The 22000-nt window shown below is 27.2% G+C and overlaps 3 protein-coding genes across 6 annotated transcripts; 2 read left to right on the forward strand and 1 right to left on the reverse strand.

Annotated features, from left to right (window-relative positions):
- The first annotated feature begins 1495 nt into the window (after positions 1 to 1495).
- LOC105365010 (U3 small nucleolar ribonucleoprotein protein IMP4) lies at positions 1496 to 2647 on the forward strand. Its single transcript, XM_011503062.1, has one exon. The coding sequence runs from the start codon at positions 1675 to 1677 to the stop codon at positions 2611 to 2613; it is 939 nt and encodes a 312-aa protein (XP_011501364.1). The 5' UTR covers positions 1496 to 1674; the 3' UTR covers positions 2614 to 2647.
- Positions 2648 to 6377: 3730 nt separating this feature from the next.
- Positions 6378 to 8513, forward strand: LOC105365011 (HMG box-containing protein 4). Of its 4 annotated transcripts, none has more exons than XM_011503063.1 (5): positions 6378 to 6528; positions 6954 to 7543; positions 7621 to 7696; positions 7781 to 7948; positions 8052 to 8513. In XM_011503063.1, the coding sequence occupies exons 1-5, from the start codon at positions 6489 to 6491 to the stop codon at positions 8453 to 8455; spliced, it is 1278 nt and encodes a 425-aa protein (XP_011501365.1). In that variant the 5' UTR covers positions 6378 to 6488; the 3' UTR covers positions 8456 to 8513. The 4 variants fall into 4 exon arrangements, with proteins under 4 accessions (XP_011501365.1, XP_011501366.1, XP_011501367.1 ...); XM_011503064.1 differs by having other exon boundaries at positions 6960 to 7543; positions 8052 to 8512; XM_011503065.1 differs by having other exon boundaries at positions 6501 to 6528; positions 6937 to 7543; positions 8052 to 8512.
- Positions 8514 to 8631: 118 nt separating this feature from the next.
- Positions 8632 to 19572, reverse strand: LOC105365012 (glycine dehydrogenase (decarboxylating), mitochondrial). The gene is made up of 11 exons (XM_011503067.1): positions 19366 to 19572; positions 18412 to 18490; positions 17074 to 17209; positions 15350 to 15740; positions 14285 to 14805; positions 13396 to 13678; positions 12612 to 13013; positions 11110 to 11424; positions 10349 to 10745; positions 8940 to 9085; positions 8632 to 8861 (listed from the first exon to the last, which is right to left on the reverse strand). Exons 1-11 carry the CDS (start codon positions 19570 to 19572, stop codon positions 8751 to 8753), a joined length of 2988 nt encoding a protein of 995 aa, XP_011501369.1. The 3' UTR covers positions 8632 to 8750.
- Positions 19573 to 22000: the final 2428 nt, after the last annotated feature.

Here is a 22000-nt window from a genome sequence, read left to right on the forward strand (position 1 = left end):
AACTTAATTATAAGTTTAATTGTGAAAAACTGTAAAAACTTCATTCCATGAAGTAGTTTCACTTCAATGAAGTAAAAATATAGACGTGTATTTTCATATCAAATGTATAAATTAGCTGAAAATGCATATAGAACAATATAATTATTGCACTATACTATATACAATATACTATAACCAAAGGCAGAGCTCATCTGGTCATACGTGGTAGTCTCTTATAAACTAAAAAAACTTCATAATGATATCTCCGCTTATTTAAATAGTTTATACAAAAGAGACTTATATAGACTGCGATCATAAGCATTTCGAGAAAATTGTATCAAAGAAAGAGAAAAAGAAAGATTGACAACAGCTTGAATAAATTTTCTAACCGAAAACACTTTGATGCATGATTCCGGGCGCTCGCGAACTCGTAATTTGGAATTTTGATACACTCGCATCTCGCGCACACTGTCAGACAAGGCGACGGCCTGTTTAATAATTTATGAGGAACGCACGCGCACAGTCGCAATATTTTTCTTTCTTTCTTTTATTCTCCGTATAAATGTCCGAGAAGGCAAACTAACCATTGCCGGAACTTAAAGAAGAGGAGACGAGAGGGCAAGAGCAACGGACATGAAAAGAGATACGTCCCGGCTACAGACTCGTACGAGGAAGTGCAGCAAACGAATCGAAAAATACGAACAGTCAGAGAAAGAGTGAACAAGAATGAGATAATAATATAATTATGTACATGAGACTTTCTAAGCGAAATTGCTTATAAGTGTGCATACACGAATTCCGTTCGTAGTGGAGAATAAAATACTGACTTCATCCACTTTCTTCGCACATTATGATTTTCCACTATTATTGTTGGTATTACTACGTTTTCTTGATGCATGTTTACAATTATCTATTCGCCTGAAATTTCCTCCTCTATGCGTTCTCACTCTGTCAATTACGTATTGCGAGATCCCATTCGAATTATTTTTAAATTAATCAAATCCCTATTTTTTCTTTATATACTACATCCAGTCTTACGTAAAAAGCACTCGTAAGCAACCATGCTCAAATCGATTTATCAGGGATTTTTTTAAATTAATTTTTAGACGAATATTTCTTAACTATTAATACGATTTTATACTCTTCTCTCTCTCTCTCTCTCTCCCTCTCTCTCTCTCTCTCTCTCTCTCTCTCTCTCTCTTTTACATTTATCATCCATATTTCTTATCCGAAAAATGCCAAAATTTTCATTCTAACACAAATATATTTTGTACTAACATCGACATGATTTAACGCGAAAATTTAACTTTGTCAATCATAACGTTGCATATAAATGAAGAAGAAGAATGTAATTTGCCTTAAACTTATTTTAATTTACAATTTAAATTTTAACCATCCAGCTCCATCTACTGGAAATGGAAACAATACTAACACTTTGAATGATTATTTGAAATTATCCACTGCTATCCGTAGTATTCAACTTTACCGACCAAATTTGAAAAATGCCATACATCAATTGCTCCAGGCAAATTGCTCTTAGTTCTGGCTGCTCACGTGTTTGTATACGATAAAAATATAACCTTAAAACAACATATCAAGGTTAAAATGGACAATAGCAAAATATTCTAATAACAAAATAATGTAAAATCATATAGTTTTAAAATTAAATTTTATTGAACAAATAAATTATTAAAAATGTTACGAAGACAAGCGCGCCTAAGGAGAGAATATCTCTATAGAAAATCGATACAAGACAAATTGAAAACTATTCAAGAAAAGAAGGATAAAATTAAAAGATGTCTTGAAGAAAATATTCCTATACATCCAGATTTAAGAAATTCTGCATTATATTTGCAAAGAAAAGCAGAGTGGGAAGATGCAGGTCCGGAGCTGGCAGCTTTGCAGGGAACGGAAATGGGTGGAGCAGTCGGATCAAACGAAGACGATGAGTATAGATGGGCTGGAGTCGAAGATCCTAAAATTGTCATTACAACATCTCGTGATCCAAGTTCAAGATTAAAAATGTTTGTTAAAGAACTCCGTTTAATTTTTCCAAATTCACAGAGGATGAATCGTGGTAATTATGAAATGAAACAATTAGTTCACGCATGTAGAAGCAATAATGTCACAGATTTTATAATTGTTCATGAACATAGAGGCGTACCTGATACGCTAATAATCTGTCATTTGCCTTACGGACCCACAGCATATTTTACAATATTAGATGTTATTATGCGTCATGATATACCTGATATTGGAACTATGTCGGAACAGTATCCCCATTTAATATTTCACAATTTCAAAACTAAGATTGGTATAAGAACAATGAGTATTTTAAAATACTTATTTCCTGTACCTAAGGAAGACAATAAAAGAGTTATTACATTTGCCAATCATGATGATTATATTTGCTTTCGCCACCATACATATAAGAAAGTAAATGGAAAAGATATTGAACTATCTGAAGTTGGACCAAGATTTCAATTAAAATTATATGAAATAAAATTAGGAACGTTGGATGCAGCCTCAGCGGCAGATACTGAATGGGCATTAAGACCATATATGAATACCAGTCATAAGAGGAGATTTCTATCTGATGACGACGGATGGCTACAAGAAGATGATGTTGAATAAAATATTGTATATATAATTATATATTAAGAACATTTCGATTTATATTATAATTTTATTCAAAAATATAATTATTAAAAACTCAATGTCGGTTTGTTTTTAAATCCTTTCTTCATATGTTTAATTCATTCGAAGGTACATAACATCATAATATAAATAAAAAAATTTGTTGTTTTTAAATTTTAAATAAAATGTTATGACAATCTTGTAAAATAAAATAAAAAAGTACAAGATTATTGTACTCTTTTTTTTATCTTAGATAATTTTTAATATTATTAAATAAATTCCCTCAAAAATTCAATAAATAATTTTTAATTGTTTTTCTCTTATTTTTAGTATTATTTTAATAATTAATATTGAATAATATTATAGAATAATAGAATAATCAATAATTAATAATTAATTTTTAATTATTATTCTCAATTATTTGATAAATTAAATTAAAGATAAATTAATCTTATCTGAGATTTTTTAAAACAATATTTCTAGTACGTGTTAGCGTATACATTTATTGTTAAATTCAACAACTATAACAATTAAATAACATAAAACGAAGATGCTCTTTTTATGGGAAAAAAGTTAAAAAAGATATAAAAAAACAACTTAGAAACCAAAATTGTTATAAAATGATTAGTAGAGACATAATAAATGTGTATATAAAAAAATTTTTCATTTTTAAAATGCAATAACCATTTAACAATTTAAAATGCATATAAATATTAATATTAAATATTAATAAATAAACTAATAAACAAATAAATAAAATTTATTAATGAATAAACAACTAAACGTGGTTTCATAGAAATAAAATGCATAAACGTTAGTAATCTATAATTAACAAAATTATGAGTATTTTGGAGTTTTAATAATTATTACAATAAATTATTTTTAATAATAACTCTATATAGTTTTCTCTATATAGACTGGATGGATTTTTTATTTAATTTATTAAAAAATCCAATCTAATATTGTTGAACATAAAATTTTTTATTCGTGCATTGACGTATTTATTTAATCAAAGTAATTTTACACTATATTATAAATCTAATTAAATATTTATAATGACTTATCAAAATTTTGATTTAATCGATTAATTTATAAATAGACTTTAATAGAAGTAAAAAAATCGTGCTTTGCATTATTTTAAAGTAAAAGAGTTACTTTAAGCGATTGATGAAACTATGACGTTAGTTGATTCAATTAATTTATATAAAAATTATTAATATAAGTTAATAATTTTTATTAAATATACATATAAAATACATATAAATACATACATATAAATTTGTTTATGATAACATTTTTTAAATTACACGTAATATACTATAATGAAAAAGAAAGTTCATTTATTGTAGCTTTTTATAAGAAAATTTTCAACTCATAAAATCCTGAATATATATTTAAAAATGCATGGAAAGCCTTTAAGCAAGTGTTTATCAATATTTTTTTATATTATTTACAAATTAAATTTTATCATTATACTTTATGTAATGTTATATAGCTTATAAAAAAATAGTCATATTGCACAAATACGAATTCAATAATACGAAAATTGTTTAACTATCGCTCCTATAGTCAAAATAAAATAAATGCATTTTATATAATCGATAACGTGTGTATTAAGTATATATGTATCATATTCGATATAATTACTTTCGAAACTAATACACCCTCGTTATTTTGTTATTTCTTATAATTAATACAAGTATTAAATTTGCATTAATTATTATTAACTCAATGTTTAATAACAATAACAGTGATGGAAATTAATAAATTTCTAAAAAGATATTAAATTAGTTGATTTTCACATTGTTTATGTAATTGTTAAATAATAATAAAAAAAAAGGATAGGGAATTTTACTACTTATATAAGCTTAAAACTATTTGGAATATATCATGAAAGCAACTTGAATTTTATAAATTAAATATGTTTTTAAAAAAATGTATATGTAATTTATAATAAAATACATATAATGTAATATTATTTTTTTTCTACTTAACTAAAATTTTGAAATAAATGATCCAATGTAGTGCGTTAAAAAATAAATTAATTTGTTCCTTCGTATTTTAAAACTACAAAATTATTTATAATATGAGTTATAATTTACAGAATAAAGATTTATGTAATTGAGTCTTTATACATACAAAATACATACAAAAAATGATAAATGAAGATTTATAATATGAAATTTATAGATTTTAACTGATTAGAATTTAAAATACGTAAGCAACACGTAAGCATTTTTAAAAATTAGTTGTAAATAAATTGCTAAAAATATATTATAAGAAATAGGTTATTTAAATTCAAACCCAGACGCCTTTCTTAGAAAAATAAAATTATCATTAATTTAAATTTCTACTTTAACTACTAATAAAAATTATAACGATTAGGAATAATCAATTTCTTTGATTAATGAATTTCAGATGCATAATTAAAAAAAAAACTAAAATAATAATTAAATTTCTAATTTAATGAGTAAAATTATATAAAAGTAAAAAATTATGTATAAAGTATTCTTAAAATTTTCATATCAGACAAAAACAAAAAAAAAGATTGTATCGCATAATTAAATTTCAGTCTTCGGTTAATAGCTATTAATTATAAAAAATTATTTAATAATTATTAATACCATAAAGAACAAGTGATGCCGAAGAGTAATTATAATAATTATTAAGATGGCAGTATTGGAAACAAAACGAATTTAATATATTATATGAAACAAAAATATCTGATCAATAAATTTGTCTACAAACCAATTAAATAGATGTAAATATAAATAATTTAAAAATAAAATACGACAATTTATGAATAATTTACAATACATATTCTATTTTTATCCATATGCAAATAAATCTTTATATAAATAAGTCTGTGTTTTATATAAGACATGTAAAAGTCAATCAAAAATAACATTTGTTAATGAATGATTGAAATTATTAAATAAATTTATTATGTAAAGTCTGCACTTTAGCTATTATGAATACGTTATTCTAATATGAACTAAGTTATATATTAAAAGATTTTAATAATCTAAAAATATTAATTTAATATTGATAATAAAAATTTCTAAATAGCGCAACATAGATTAAACAAGAAATTACATAATTTCATACAAGTATGAAATCATAATTAATGGTAAAGTTCATTTTTTAATATACCAAATTACGATTGAATACATTTAAAAAATCTAAATATTATCCTATAACGATTAAATAATTATTTGTTTATTTGTTTTCTATAATCATGTGTATAAAACATACATATTTTAATATAAACATTTTAACGCAATTTTATAGATAATGTACTTGCAACTAATACTTTCAAAAAATAAATTACAATTTAGGCAATGATTATGCAATGATAAAAGCAAATAGAAATAAAAATAGTATTTATAATTGAATCCAGTAAATAGTTAACGAAAATTGATAGATTTGTCATTTTCCAAGAATTTTAAATGAAAAGTTTCGCATATAAGTAAATAAATATGAAAAATGGTATTAAAATGTTATAACGCTAAAAGATAATTTAAAAGAATTTTCATTAATATATCATTTTTTTAAATAATTCTAAATATAATAATGTTAACTCACTGAACCGGCATAAATTGTTGAGTTTCAGTTGGTTATTCTAAAGTAGTATTATTTAATTTTGAAAATTTTCAAACGCTTCGATTAAAATTTTCTATTTTCATCCTTTAATAATCCAAATAGAGTATGTTATATCAAATAAAAAAACGGTTTTTGGAATAAAATGAAGGAGGGGGCGCTCAATCAAATTATTTTGTGCAAATAGCAGGACTTCATGATCCGTACTTAGCCGGGTTGCATTCTTTATTTTATATTAAAATTTTTTGTAAATAGAAACAATCGATGAAATAATGGAATATTTCGCATCACCAAAAAATCAAAAAAGTGACGGTGAGACTATTTGTTTACTACATACCAATGTTTTTGTTAGCTAGGTTATGTTTTGAAAGGTTTGCATCTGTAGTAGTAAGTTTTTTTATAATCATGATTATATTATTTATAGTATAGATAGAAACACATAGTCCCATATATGTAAATGTTTGTTTAATAAATTATTTTTGAAATACACTGATGTCAGATCGTTGTTGTGTTCATAAACTATAATGTCTTAGCTTTCACATGTATTTACAAATATTGGGAATTTAAAATTAAATAAAACTTTTTTATCAAATTTTGAAAATAGCTTTTAGCGCATCGTTTTATTTATTTATTAGTTTTTAAAATAGTTGCATGTTAATTTATAGATATTTGAACATTGTAAAGCATCTTTAAGCTTTTTTCTTTGTTGGCAAGATGCAGTCTTTTGAAAATTACAGATTTAGAAGTCACTGGAATTTCACGAAGTGGCAGGGTACGAAAAAAATCCTCAAAATTAGTAGATTTTGAATCTCCCGATGACTTTATGGAACAAAAATTAAAGAAGCAAAAAACACAACATGCTCAGCAAATATTAGAAAAATATGAACAACAGCTTCAACATCCTAAATTGCAAAATGTCAACAATATTCAACAAACAAATTCTATACATCAAACAAATAGTTTTCATCAAAGAAATAATTTTGATCAGAATGTGGTACAATATAAACAAGAAAACAATAATGATTCAACCTCAGAGAATGAAGGAGAGTCTTCCGATTCTGAATCTGGAAGTGTTAATGGAATTGAAAATGATGATAGATTTAGTTCAGAATCAGTAACAGATGATGATATTGATCCTTTAATGATGGAAGAAGTTGAAACAGAAGAAACTACTGGATTTACAAAATTAGAACCACCTGAACAGTCAGAATTACCCTCTAGAGCAAAGAGTAGTTTATACATGTTAGAAAAATATAAAAAAAAATTGGTGATAAAAGATGGTAAAGTCATTAATAAATCTATTAAGGCACAACGTAAAGATAAAGGAGTAAGATCAAATTACTTATCTAAAATTTTTATTATTTTATTTTATCCATGTACTTCAAATTGATAATTTTTTTTTAGAAAACTAGATTTACTGCTTATATGTTGTGGGCTAAAGATGTCAGACAGCAATTAGTAGAACAAGATCCTAATTTAGGTTTGTTTAAAACTATAGTGTTAATTCGTATTTGCATAATGTCATAAATTAATATTAAGTTTTGATGAAAATATTCTTTCCCAGATTTTGCAACAATATCAAAACGTTTAGGTGCATTATGGGCTACAGTACCTTCTCTTGAAAAATATAATTGGTGGAAACGTGCAAAACGTCTTGCTTTAAAGCCTTCTGAAACAATTGGAGATAGTAAAATGCCTCCACCAATTTCACGCAAATTCATAAATAAAATAGGTAATATAAAAACTACTAAATAAATAAATAAATAAATACTTATAATAAAATTTCATATTTAATTTTACATATTTTACATATTATTTTAATTTGTTAAATCCAGCTATTAGAGATGCTTCTTCACCTAAAAAGACTATTCAACTAGGAACCGTAGTTGTAGGAAATAAAGTACCTGTATCGCCTCCTTCGAACAAGGTAGGAAAAGATGTTGCTAACGAGTCCTTCTTGGGCACAGGAATGTATAAAGTTACCGGAACTCAACCAATAGACATAGCTGCACATTTAACCTTACTCGGAGAGAATTTAACGATTATAGGTAAAAGATTAAAAGAGCACGAAGGCCAAATTACAGTTTCAGGAAGTCTGCCCCTACTTCTAGATTCTTTATTATGTGCTATTGGCCCATTACTCTGCCTGACTCAACAAATACCTGAAATGAATGGAGCAAATTCTGAAAACTTATCTACTATTCTTGAGAATGTGGCATATATAATGCCTGGACTTTGAATGATAAAATTAATATAAACCTAAAATTTATTTTGTATTCCTTTATTTAATGAATTTTTTATAAATACAACTCAATGGATTTTTTCTTTTTTAATTAAAAATGAGTTGATGATTTACTCGACAATATTGTAAAATAATTATAATTAATAAAAAATAATCTTATTTTAAACGTAGTTCTTAAAGATAATATTTACAGATATTTTAACTTGTGGGTGCAACCTAAAAAAAATTTAAGATGTAACTATGTAAAACATAGCTAATCGTAATAATAAATTACTATGTACATTCTGTTAATTTATTGTTCAGAGAAAATCGGTGGACAGGTACAAAATAGGTTTGTGTCACCGTAAATATCGTCTATTCTACCGACTGTAGGCCACATTTTCGTACTTCCTTTCACAGAAGGCTAAAAAAACGAAAAAATAATCAATTTTAATTTCTTTTATTTACCAAGAGTAAATTTTAATAAATAAAATATGTATACGGTTGGAAAGGCAGCAAGCTCTCTAGAATAAGGTCGATCCCACTTGTCGGAAATAACTTGCTCTTGTGTATGAGGTGCCATTTTAAGTGGATTAATATTGGCATCTAACTTCCCATCTTCAATATCTTGAATTTCTTGTCTAATAGCTGTAAAAGAACAATTACAGCAATAGAAAAAATATTAAACAAACATTAAAATATATAAATAAATACACCTAATTTTCTTATTTATTTAAATAATTTAAAAAATGTTGATATACTTCAAATAGAATATACATTATGAATTAGGTTTTCTAATTAATAAAAACACATGTTATTTGAATTAAAATAATGTATATGAAAAATGCAAAAATCGAACAAGCTATTATTTAAAGCGATAATTTTTGTAATATGTAATTACTGTACTACTTTGTAACTTACTAAGCATTTACATTAATCATAATTGTAAAGAATAACAAATTATATTTAATTAAATGAGTTTTTTTAATATTTAAATAGATAAAACTCCATTTATTACCAAAGTAAATGGGTTTTAATTATTTGCTTTGTTAATAAATACAATTTAGTTTCATCATAATTATTATAAATAATTGAATAATTTTTTTGGGCAAATTCAGTTACTAGTTGAAAGAAAATAGTGTATAAATATTTTGATATGACATTTTCATTAATTTTTTATGACTTGCTTTAATTTATGAAATTATAGAAAGCCAATAACTCATTCAAATAATATATATTTTATATATTAAATTGTGTGCGATATTAGACATATCGGCTCCAAGATGTCAAATTGTATTTATTGATTTTAGTTAAAACATTAAAGGAGATATGCAATTGGAAACGAGTTTTATTGTATTACCAACTCATCTATAATTTAAGAAAATTATATAAACCTTTTTCGCTTATAGATGATATAAGCAATATATTTTTATTATTTAATTCTAAGCATAAAGATAAGGCAATCAATTTATACACAAGAAAAAACAATAGCAATATAAAAATTCATATTTATCTAACTGACATGTGTTAGACAAAATAGTGAAATATTGTACGATATACCGCATACTGTCTGAGAATTGAAAAAATTTCTTAATCGAGATGTAAAATCAGAAGGAAATTATTTCTCAACAAACTGTTAAGCATTATTAAATAAAAACGTATAATAAAAATTTATCTTTAAACTTGATCGGAATATAACTATTTATAATTTTATACAATTTGCGCGAAAAATGCAGAAAGGAAGAGATAGCGATAATATGTGAAAATATACAAGAGCAGCGATTTATTAATCAAAAACAGATTAAAGCAGGAAAAAGTTTAAACGTTATTTGAAAATACTTAAAGATATGAATTTTTAATTGATATCGCGAGCTGTAATATTGCGTGAAACAAAAATCGAGACAATCTTACAAATAAAAGCATCACAAAATCGGTCAAGCTCGGTCTTGTCCTCGGATTCGGTGGGCTCGATCATAAAGGTACCAGCCACTGGCCAACTCATGGTAGGTGCATGAAAGCCATAGTCCATGAGCCTCTTGGCGATGTCCACCGCCTCGATGTTGGCACTCTTTTTCAGATCTCGAATATCGAGAATGAATTCATGGGCGACGAAGCCGGCCTTGCCCTTATACAAGATCTTATAGAATTTCTCGAGTCGCTTGCTCATATAGTTGGCGTTGAGGATAGCAACCTGTGTTGCTTTGCGCAATCCCCCGGGCCCCATCATCTTTATATAAGCCCAAGAGATGGGAAGTATCGCGGAAGAGCCGTAGGGTGCCGCGGATACTGCGCCCACTCCTCGACTCACCTGTTGCAAATAATTCACGCTTTAACGCAATAAACGTGGCTGACGGCCTATGTGGCATTAAGTAATTTAAAGTCCAAATAGACGCGAATCTCACGATGGATTAATCTTTTAAAGGCAAAGAAATCTTTCAATAAATATTCCCTACCCTGATTGTCCCTGGAATTCGCCAATTATATAAATGATATTATATATTGATGCTATAATATTTATATGGGTATATAGATACACACAATTTTCAAACCATTTAAAATAATAGTTAAAATTACTATGCAATTATTACGACGTATTTTAAATAGCCGCCGAGTTTTCTTAAAATACAAATTCTTAAATAATAGTTAAAATGTAATGGGATTTAATGGGATACCTTGATTTCGCCGGTAATTGGATTAACGATAGGATGACTGGGCAGGAATGGCGCCAAGTGCCTCTTGACACCGATCGGACCCATTCCAGGGCCTCCACCGCCATGCGGTATGCAAAATGTTTTATGCAGATTGAGGTGTGATACGTCACTGCCATAATCGCCAGGTCTGCAGAGTCCTACCTGCGCGTTCATATTCGCCCCATCTAAATAAACTTGACCACCGGCTTTATGAACAAGTTCACAAACGTCGCCGATTGTCTCCTCAAACACGCCGTTCGTCGATGGATACGTAATCATTAAACACGAGAGAGTGTCCTTTAATATATAGATATTAAGAGAAAAATTCCTTTTATTAATAGCATCATTTCTCAATATTAATTGATTATATATCCTAAATATAAAACTTATCTTAAAAACAAAATTAGTATATATATATAATATTTATAATAAAGTATTATAGTATTTATAATAAAAATTTCAAAATTATATGCTACCCTTGATTAGCGAGGCTCTAAAATATTAATGAATGCTTTTTTTTAATTTTAATTAAAATATTTATTTCATATTTTACAGAGAATTTACGCAGTATTGAAACAGAAAAATTATAAATTTATATTTAAAGCATTAAAACATTTTGCAAAGAAAAATGATAAAATCTCCGATGCTAATATACTTTGTGGTCAACAAGATAATTAATTAGATATTTGATTTAACTGATTTGTTTGTTTTGAATTTTCGCTATTATAAAATTACAAGTTACCTGAAAATTATAGACAATTTGATAACTTCATAACGATGACAACATTCTTTAATAATTATTTTCATTTGAAACTTATCTAGATGAAGATATTATGAACTTGTAGCGAGACTTTATACTTATCTAAACTAAGAGTACTCTTGTATATTTATAAAAAAAAAAAATATATATATATATATATATATATATATATATATATATATGTAAGTGAAATATCTCTAAATAATATATCTTAATATATAAAAATTTGCAAATATTAATTATACAATACAAATAAATAATTCATTATTTTAATAAAATATGTAGTCTGTCCTTTAATTAAATAAATTAATAAATAAGTAACGTGTATTAATTCGAATTATTTAAGGGCTTTAAGTGATTTTGTTAATTTTTTTATTTTTTTATTTATTTTTTAATCGATATTAATAAAGTCGTAGCTTTAATAAAGCATGAATTAGCAACAATTTAAGAAAATTGATGACTACATGCAATTAAAAGACTTAAAATCCATTTGTTAATACTCTCGCGATGAGAAAACGTTATTGATAAAGCACTATCAGGCGTATACTTTACCTCAACCTATATCTTATTTAATGGCATTTTTAACGTTTCCCTCTACCACCCTTAGCCAAAAAGTTAATGAATTAATAACTGAATGCGTTGCTCAAATAACTGTCACGCTTTTTAAATATATAGCAGTGATATTATAGACACGATATATTAAAGACAAAATCCGCGGTTTTACCTTGAATTTGTCCGTCATCGCCTTAAGATGTTCGACATCGATGGATCCATCTTTTCTCACATTTATTGGTTTGACCGTCATGCCGGCCATTTGAGCTGAGGCCGGATTCGTGCCATGGGCGGATACCGGTATCAGACAGACCTTTCGGTTACTATCACCCCGGGACTCGTGGTAACACTGTATTGATCTAAGACCCGCGTATTCGCCTTGAGCCCCACTATTTGGTTGAAAACTTATGTTGTCATAGCCCGTGATCTCGCATAGATCGCGCTCCAGTTCAACAAATATCTGCTGATAACCCTTGGATTGCTTCGGAGGCACGAAAGGATGAATGTCGGTAAAATTTTTAAAGCTACACGGCATCATCTCCGTCGTTGAATTCAATTTCATTGTGCAGGAGCCCTGTTTTTGCAATAAGGAATATTACTCGTCTGATTAATATTGACTTGATTATATTACACAAGTGAAGTCAACTTTTATATTTCATTGTAAAACAAGCTCTTTTAATAATTCGGCTTTCAATTAATAGCAATGTTTATTTAAAATTATATAGATTTTTCCAATAAGCCAATAATATTTTCCAATAATTTCAAGAATTTCGTTCCACAATTGACTTGGTATACAGTGTCCCAAAATGTTAAACTTAACTTCAACTTGAAAAGAAGATCTGTTAAATTGTTCCAAACATTTCTTTGAATTACTCGCTTTAATTAATCATATTTTTAATACTAGATTTTGACAACAAAAAAAAAACAATAATGTCGAATAAAAGTTTCAAACTTACTAACGGAATCATACTGTGTACTAATGAAATATCTTTGTTCTCCAAGGACTTCATGTATCTAACGATTTTCGTTTCTGAATGATATGAATGAAACACTGGATGGCTTAGATAAGAACTTTTTCGATGAAATGGAGATATACTCAAATTTTTTCCTTTAATGAGGTCACTATCTATAACTTTTTCCATTGTCGTATCGGTTGAAAAAACTTTAAAAAGATCATTCACATCATCGACTTTTGTCGTTTCATCCAAGGACAATCCCACAGTGCCATTTTCATTATACCTACGAAATATGTACTATAATTAAAGCTGACGTATTTTCAACTCCATAAAAATATCTTGCTTAAAAAACTATTTTAAAACTCAGTATTTTAAAATTATAATTAATGATTAATATATATTTTATACAAGGTTAAGATTTTTCATATTCTCATGAATTTTATTTGCATTTTGTAACTAACTTTTTATTAATTAAAAAAACTTTGTTGATCAAGTCAAAAACAAATAACTATAGTTCTTAAATTTTTCAATATAACTATTTCATATATTTATACTGATAGGTAAGATGAAATATTTTAATCGATTAACTAATTGATAAAAATATTATACAATGTATAGATTAAACAGAAGTATAATAAATAAATGAAGATAAGTAATGAAAAATAATGCAAATAATGTCATTTAATAAAAGAGTTATTGTTTTATTTAAAAAATTACTTTATAGTAGGTATAGAGATAGAGATAGAGATAGAGATAGATAGATAGATAGATAGATAGAGGGGGGGGGGAAGCTATCATTTTAAACAGGAGTAAAAGTAACGGAGAGCTATACTCTTCAACTGTCGTATCGAGCGTTATATATGTGTTACCTCTCTAAACGTCAGCTCACCTCAGATTGATCCTGGCCGCCTCGGCGTTCTTCCTAACCTTATCGATAGACAGTTTTGGCCTGAGGGTAATGGTATCGAAGTACCACTGACTAACGAGCTCGTGCCCGTCGGCCTTAAGTCCCTCTGCGAGACCGAGGGTTAAATTGTGAACGCGATTGGCGATGTTCTTGATTCCCACGGGTCCGTGATACACCGCGTACATGGCAGAGATGTTGGCGAGTAGGGCCTGGGCAGTGCATATATTACTCGTAGCCTTATCCCTACGTATATGCTGCTCGCGCGTCTGCAGGGCCAGACGATAAGCCGTGCGCTCTTGCGAATCTCGGGTAACGCCGATCATGCGCCCTGGCATCATCCGCACAAACTTCTGCCGGCAGGCAAAGAAACCGGCGTGAGGACCTCCATAACCAAGGGGAACGCCAAATCGCTGGCTCGTTCCCACGCAGATATCGGCGCCAAACTCCCCGGGAGGCTTGACGATCGCCAGCGAAAGAAGGTCCGCCGCAGCGCAGACCAGCGTCTAAGAATAAACAGAACTTTAGTTCAAAGACGACGCTCCGCTCATTCTTCTCGCTTCGCACAAATGCCAATACTCACGTTTATATCTCGTGTCAAAACCACCACTGTAAAAAGTTACCTCCAAGTCATCGCTTATTGGCATCCTAATTCAACTTGTTCGCATAGAAAGAATGCAATCGACTTGTGTTTAAAAGAACTACTTATTTAGCAAAACAAATTTTATTTCAACGAACTTTCCTTGAACGTAAGGTGCTTGCCTTATCGCAGCTACAAGTATTAATTTCAACGAAGTTAAGTACGCATCATCGCTACATTTAAACGTTACAAAATCTGCAAATTCACATTCTACATTAACTTACTAAACATACGCATAAAGCGCATGCATTTTGATATCTGCGAACGAACTAATGATGCAGAGATATATAAAGAAACTCGTTAAAGTGCAGTTATTTTAACATACAATAAGAAAGGAGATGAAGAATGTCTTTTGAAGAAGAATAAAAATTAAAGAAACTTTTGGCAATTTAAAATTGATCGGTACTTACGCCATCGGCATGAACCCTCTCTACGAGATCGGTAAAGTCGCAAATGGCGCCAGTAGTGTCAGGATATTGGATGAGGATGCCGGCCACATCCTTACGGGTTGTGTCAACTTCAAAGATGTCACCGAGCTGAAATTCGAGGTTGAGGGAGGCAGCACGTGTCGCGATGACGCTGATCGTCTGAGGATGTACTTTATCCGAGACGAAGATGCGTTTCCGCTTGGTAAATCGATGAGCGAGGCCAAGAGCTTCGGCGGCGGCAGTACCTTCATCCAGGAGCGAGGCATTTGCGACCTCAAGACCGCTCAGTTCGCATATCATCGTCTGATAATTCAGAAGACTTTCCAGTCTTCCTTGTGCTATTTCTGGTTGATAAGGTGTATACTGCGTCGTCCTACATATACAGAAAACATCCTTTTTGATTAATAATAAACTAAACACCCTTCTGAACGTATAATACGAAAACAAATTTACTTAATGCAAATTCAAATTATAATTTCATTTCTATTCAATATGCATTTGATACTATTATTTAAAATATTGACTCTCGACTTTCGTCTTATATGAACTGAGTATTAGAATATTTTTACAATATTATATTATATGTCACACGTATTGTTTAACCGAATTTTCAAGACCTGCTATAACAAAAATTTTCTATTATACAATAAATTATTAACGTTAGAAGCAACTCAGTATGTTAAAAAATAATTGATATTCAGAAATATTCGGATCACGATATACTTACAAATTTAATCAATTAATTTTTTATTTAAAAACTTCACCGATTTCAATCAGTCATTACTTTCATATATAATATAATTAAAATTAATTATAACAACAAAAAAATAAAAATAAAAATATATAAATAACTAATCATGAAAATACTGAATCTTCAAAATATAAAATTTTTAAACGTTAGAATGTACTTTCAGCTATAAAATGAACTTCGTAAGTGTCAAAGAAACAATTGAAAACATACTTTATGTAAAAAATGTTAATAAAATATTAAGATAAAATTGCTCAACTAATTCTCGTATATATAAATATATATATATATATATATAGGTATTATAAAAAAAAAATATATATATATATATATAAATAAATATATACGAAAAATAAAAATATATAATTATTATATAAAAATATAATAAATATATATATAAATATATATGTAGGTATTATAAAATCATAATAACTTTTTAAAATGATTTTTCTATTTTTTTACAAATAATTTATGGAAATACATGTGCAGTCGCAGTACGAGTAATTCTATTTTAAAATATGATATATTAGAAAAGTTATCATCCAAAATAAATATTTAATGGCCATACTCTTATTTGTAATAAATGAGGGCAATTTCAATGTATAATTAAATAATGTAAATGATTTTATTATGTTATTAATAATTGAAGGATAAATTCATTACATAAATTTTTACGAATGATAATCCTTTGTTTTATACGTATTATTTAACATGATAGAGATACATAATCAATTTTTAACTGATACCAAAATTACAAAATACAGTATCAAAATATATGTTTCTTATAAGTTAATTGTACATTATACGTATATTTAAATATATAGTGATGTAATGATAATCATATAGCGATAAACTGTATGAATGTCAGTAAAATATAATAAAAATTCCTATAATTGAAGAAAAATAATTAATAATAAAGATTAAAGTAAATGTCGATTGATAAATTTAGCAGAATTACCATCCAGGATTTTCAAAGATGTTTCGCATTATAGTATGAGGAATACAGCAGTTGTAATATCCCATGCCAATAAAACTTCTCCATATTTCATTTTTATCTGCGATTGCACTGATTCGCTTAATTAGATCGAATTCACCTACAAAAAATACCGTAATTTATGAAGTATTTCCAGAATTAATATACTTTGCAGGGGATATTATGTTAAACGTAATTATATAAAAATAGATTAACATTATTGTATATATGCATGCTCATTTGCTCTAGACATTGCACGAGAAGATTCGATTTCAAAATATGAAGATTATCTAGTGACCTCAGATAAGACTCACAAAAAATAAATAAATTATCACGTTTCATGTCTTCGTCATATAGTCTTATCTTTTATCTTTTCATTTTATGGCACTATTAATGCATATAACAAACTAGAGCTTAATGAGTATCATTTATATTTATGAATTTTCGTATAAATAATAAATTATACCTTGAATTCTATAAATATCTATTGTAATAAGTAACTACCTAAACAGATTGCGAATTTTATATCAATATAATGGTAAAAAAATGATTAATTTATTTATAAATTTACAAATATTGTTGTTAATGTAAATATACAAAATGATTACCACAAAACTTATCTAGAGAATTATAACATTAATAAAGGATTTTTAATATAAGGAAAATTAAATTTTTTTACTTATGATATTAATATTTCGTAATTACTTCTTATTAATATAGGTGTATTAATAATTACATAAAGATTTTAAATAATGATGTAAAACAATCATATTAGCACCAAATATGAGCAACTGTATAAATTTAAAGAAAAACGATTCAATGAATATGTGAATAATTGAAAAATTTGAAAATTGTATGATATAAAATACCTACGAAATAATATTATAAATCGTGCGAATAAAGATCTCTTAAATATTAAATTACAGTTAGAAATTGAAAAATAAAAATAAAATAAAATAATTATAATAAATATAATTAATAAATAGGAACAAAGCGAATAAGAAAAGAACAAATAATAACAAAAATAATATGTATAATTATAATCATATCTGGTACTTGGTTAAATTTTCAATTACCATTTGCTCTGTATGATTATGATAAGAATGGATAATTAAGAATGACTAACTCATATTAAGACATTTCCCCGAAACATCTCGTGACAGTAGTCACGTTTCTCTTACACGACTTATCTTTTTCAAAGTCTATATATCTATAACAAATATGATATGCTCAAGCATACGTTTAATTATAATTGCATTAGCAAATTATTTGTAACAATAATTAGACCAATTAGTTAAAATTTTCTGCATGAAATGTACTTACTCACTGGCTTTTCAATATTTAATTCTTTATTATGCCGAATATTTGTTGGGATCGCCTTTTCCGTTAATTCATCCAATGACTGAAAAATAATTTATGTATTATTAATATTTTATTATAGAATAATCTTTTAAATTATATGAAGAACAAAAAAATAATGTAAATAAATTTTTATAATAAAAAATGTATAATAATAATTATTAAAGTAAATAATAATACTAATTACTTTAAAATCCCTTAGAGGTAATAAAACAATTTAAATATTAAATTAACGTACAAATGAAATGGCAAATCTGTAATTTCTACCTTGATTTCGATTATCTTAATACGTAAATATATACATATTCTACTAGCTACTGATATATTCTACATTGTAAAAAAATTGAATTAAAAACAATAAGATTCTAATTTTGAAATATGACAGATGTAAAGTTATAATTGAACTTTTTATTTGCCTGATTTTAGTAAATTTATTTGTATTAACAAATAAAAGCATTTTTCAAATCTAACAGGAACTACTTATGGATTACGAAATTTTAAATGTGCCATGTTATCCCTAACATATTTTATTGCAATTTTGATGAAACATGGTGATAAACTTTTAATTTATACAATTGTAATTGAAAAAATCGTTGTTACAAAAAGGCCAAACGTATTTATCTTATTCTTATCGATCATTATACAAAATTGCAAGCATTTAATTATTAAATTATTATTAGATAACGAATATTTCTTTAATAATGAAAATATGCACTTGCAATTACGCTCGATGATAGATTAGACATGCAAAAAGCAGTATCTATATTTTATAAAAATTACAGTATGTGTCATGTCATCGATCATCAATCATCAATTATCAATTAAATAACTCAATAACTAAGGAATCATCTATTGACTTATGAACGTTTCAAAAATTGCCCTGGTAATCGTGAAAACATACAAAAAATTAAATCACACCTTGATCCCAAGGACCTTGAGCATTTCGGCTTGTTCATGCTCTCGTGGTCCGATATGTCTCGTTTCAAACTCTTCTCTCGACAAGAAAATGTCTTGGAGCTTGCTGCATCTTGCAGCTGACATTCGAAAACCTCTCGCATACTTTTTTACACCATGTTGTATAAAGAACAGCCTCGAACATTGTGAGACAGTTAAGGTTGACTGCATCGCTTTTCTTTGCTAGAACACACAAAAACCATTGCAATCCAGTGGCTGTAATGATCGATCGTAGTAAACATGATTTATTTTTTCGTCAGAAGACAATATCACAATAACATTACAATAAAAAAATATAGTACATCACAGGTATCGTAAATATGGTGCAATTGATAATGGGAATAACTGTATATAACCAAATATATATTAAAGGATTATAAAGTGACGAGCAGCGGGAGTTGAAATACCTCCCCTTCATCTCACGTTAATATTAAAAAAATACCAATATCACAAAGCCTTCAGTCTTTCATAAGTCCATTATTTTCAAAACAAACGACAAATAAAAAATATAAAGGGAAGAAATAAACGTTTAAATGGAATAATAATTTAAAAAAAAAAAAACAAATAAATCTAACAGTCGTCTTTATAATTGAGAATATCAAAAAATTGATTCGGTAATTGAAATAAAAATATATGCTTAAATGCAAAGTTTTACAATTTTAATAAAAAAAAAAAATATTAAAAAAGCAGATAAGGGTTAAACAACGGAAAATTATAAACTCAATGTAACAATATAAAATTATTTGCATTCAATAAAGAAATACTACAAATATACTCATATTACAAATCCATATCAATTAAGTTAAAATAGAACTTAAAACGCTAGAATAATAATAATAATAATAATAATAATGATGATGATGATGATGATGATGATGATGATGATGATGATGATGATGATGATGATGATGATGATGATGATGATGATGATGATGATGATAATAATAATAATACTGATAATCGCTTGAATTAATTTCATTAGAAATACTATCTAATTACAAAAATCATAAAATTTTTTTATAGATATTTTTATATTATGGAGTTTTATTTTTGTAATCGAATTAACGGTATAATGGAATTTTTAAAAAATCTGATCATCGGTATACCGAAGACAAAATTAAAAATTAATGGACAGCGAAATTCAGAATATATCAATAAATTAACAATTTAACAAGTCTCAAACATTTATTATGTTACTATTCGTTATTTCAGCTTATATTAATTCAATTTTTTATTGTGTACGCAATAGAGAAATACTGGTTCTATCGAACAATGACGAGACCATTATGACAAATATTTAATAATTTTAATAATCTAATCTCCCAAAAGTGGAGTATCGTACCAAAACTCCGTCTATCCTTCTCTAAACCCAACCTACATTCGAACCAACATAAACACATATGTACCGGTTCAACACATGCATGCTTTTACCATCTGATAGCCGATACCTACGTGTACTGCTACTGGTTGAAAATTTGTTCATTTCAAATGAATTAAAATAATGATGCAGAATAATGAGGAAAATTAAAACAATGGCTAATTATATATTTTTGAATATTCAAACACTGTTTCACTTTTTTAACACATGTTAAGGTAAAACAATTTCACGGTAAATTTTATTTTTGGTTAAGTAGCTGGTAAAAATAATATCATTGCTTTTAATTGAATGCTTACTTTATTACGTATGTACTGTCTGTTATTATTGGCCCTATTATTATGCTTTCTTTAACAATCCGACACAATCAACATTGAGAACAATAATTACACAAATATATAAAAAAATTAGTAACCATATTTTATATTTTCTCTAAGAGGGACAACGCATCACTACTGCGCGGCAACGTGTTCCAAGATTTTATAAATGCACGTGGTCATCCGGTTGTATTATCGTATTCGACGCGTCGATGTCACAACTCCTGATTAAACTGTGAACTTCTTAACCCTGCATGTGTCATAAAACGCTTGCACGCGTTTAGAACCGATTGCTTTTTCTAATATGTAGTTAATATTCGGAATATTAAATTTGTTTCATGAACAAATTCGTGGGATATAATGGCATTGTACTTTTTAAATCATAAACTTTTGTTAATAACAATCTATTGAACTAATATCAAATTGGCTACTATATACTGCTGCTATATTGACAAACTGTATTGAATTAAAACAAGTATAACTAATTAAACCGACTGTTCGTGTAGTATAGCTTTTAAGGAGAAATAGTTAAAACCCATTTGTTGTTATTTACTTATTTATATGCTGCCACTAATTTAAATGATTTAAATTTGGACGAAAATTTTTCAATTAAAAAGAATACAATGCACAGTATAAAGAATGATTTTTTAAGTTTCATTTTTAGTTTTTAATAAAAATTGTTTTAAATAATTAAGGCTTACAAGTGATTTAATATATAATAAAACATTTCTTTTTATCCTAATCCTTAGATTTATCAACACATTACAGTTGCACAGAGAATTAAGTTAAATAAATTTTTCTTGCAACTAAGTTTCCGCAAGAGTATTTAGCTATTAAATATATGTTACTCTATTATATTAATTAATTTATTAATATATTTGTAAATTACAGAGATTAGAATATTAAA

Source organism: Ceratosolen solmsi, unplaced genomic scaffold, assembly GCF_000503995.2.
Source record: "Ceratosolen solmsi marchali unplaced genomic scaffold, CerSol_1.0 scaffold45, whole genome shotgun sequence".
Taxonomy (NCBI): Eukaryota; Metazoa; Arthropoda; class Insecta; order Hymenoptera; family Agaonidae; genus Ceratosolen; species Ceratosolen solmsi.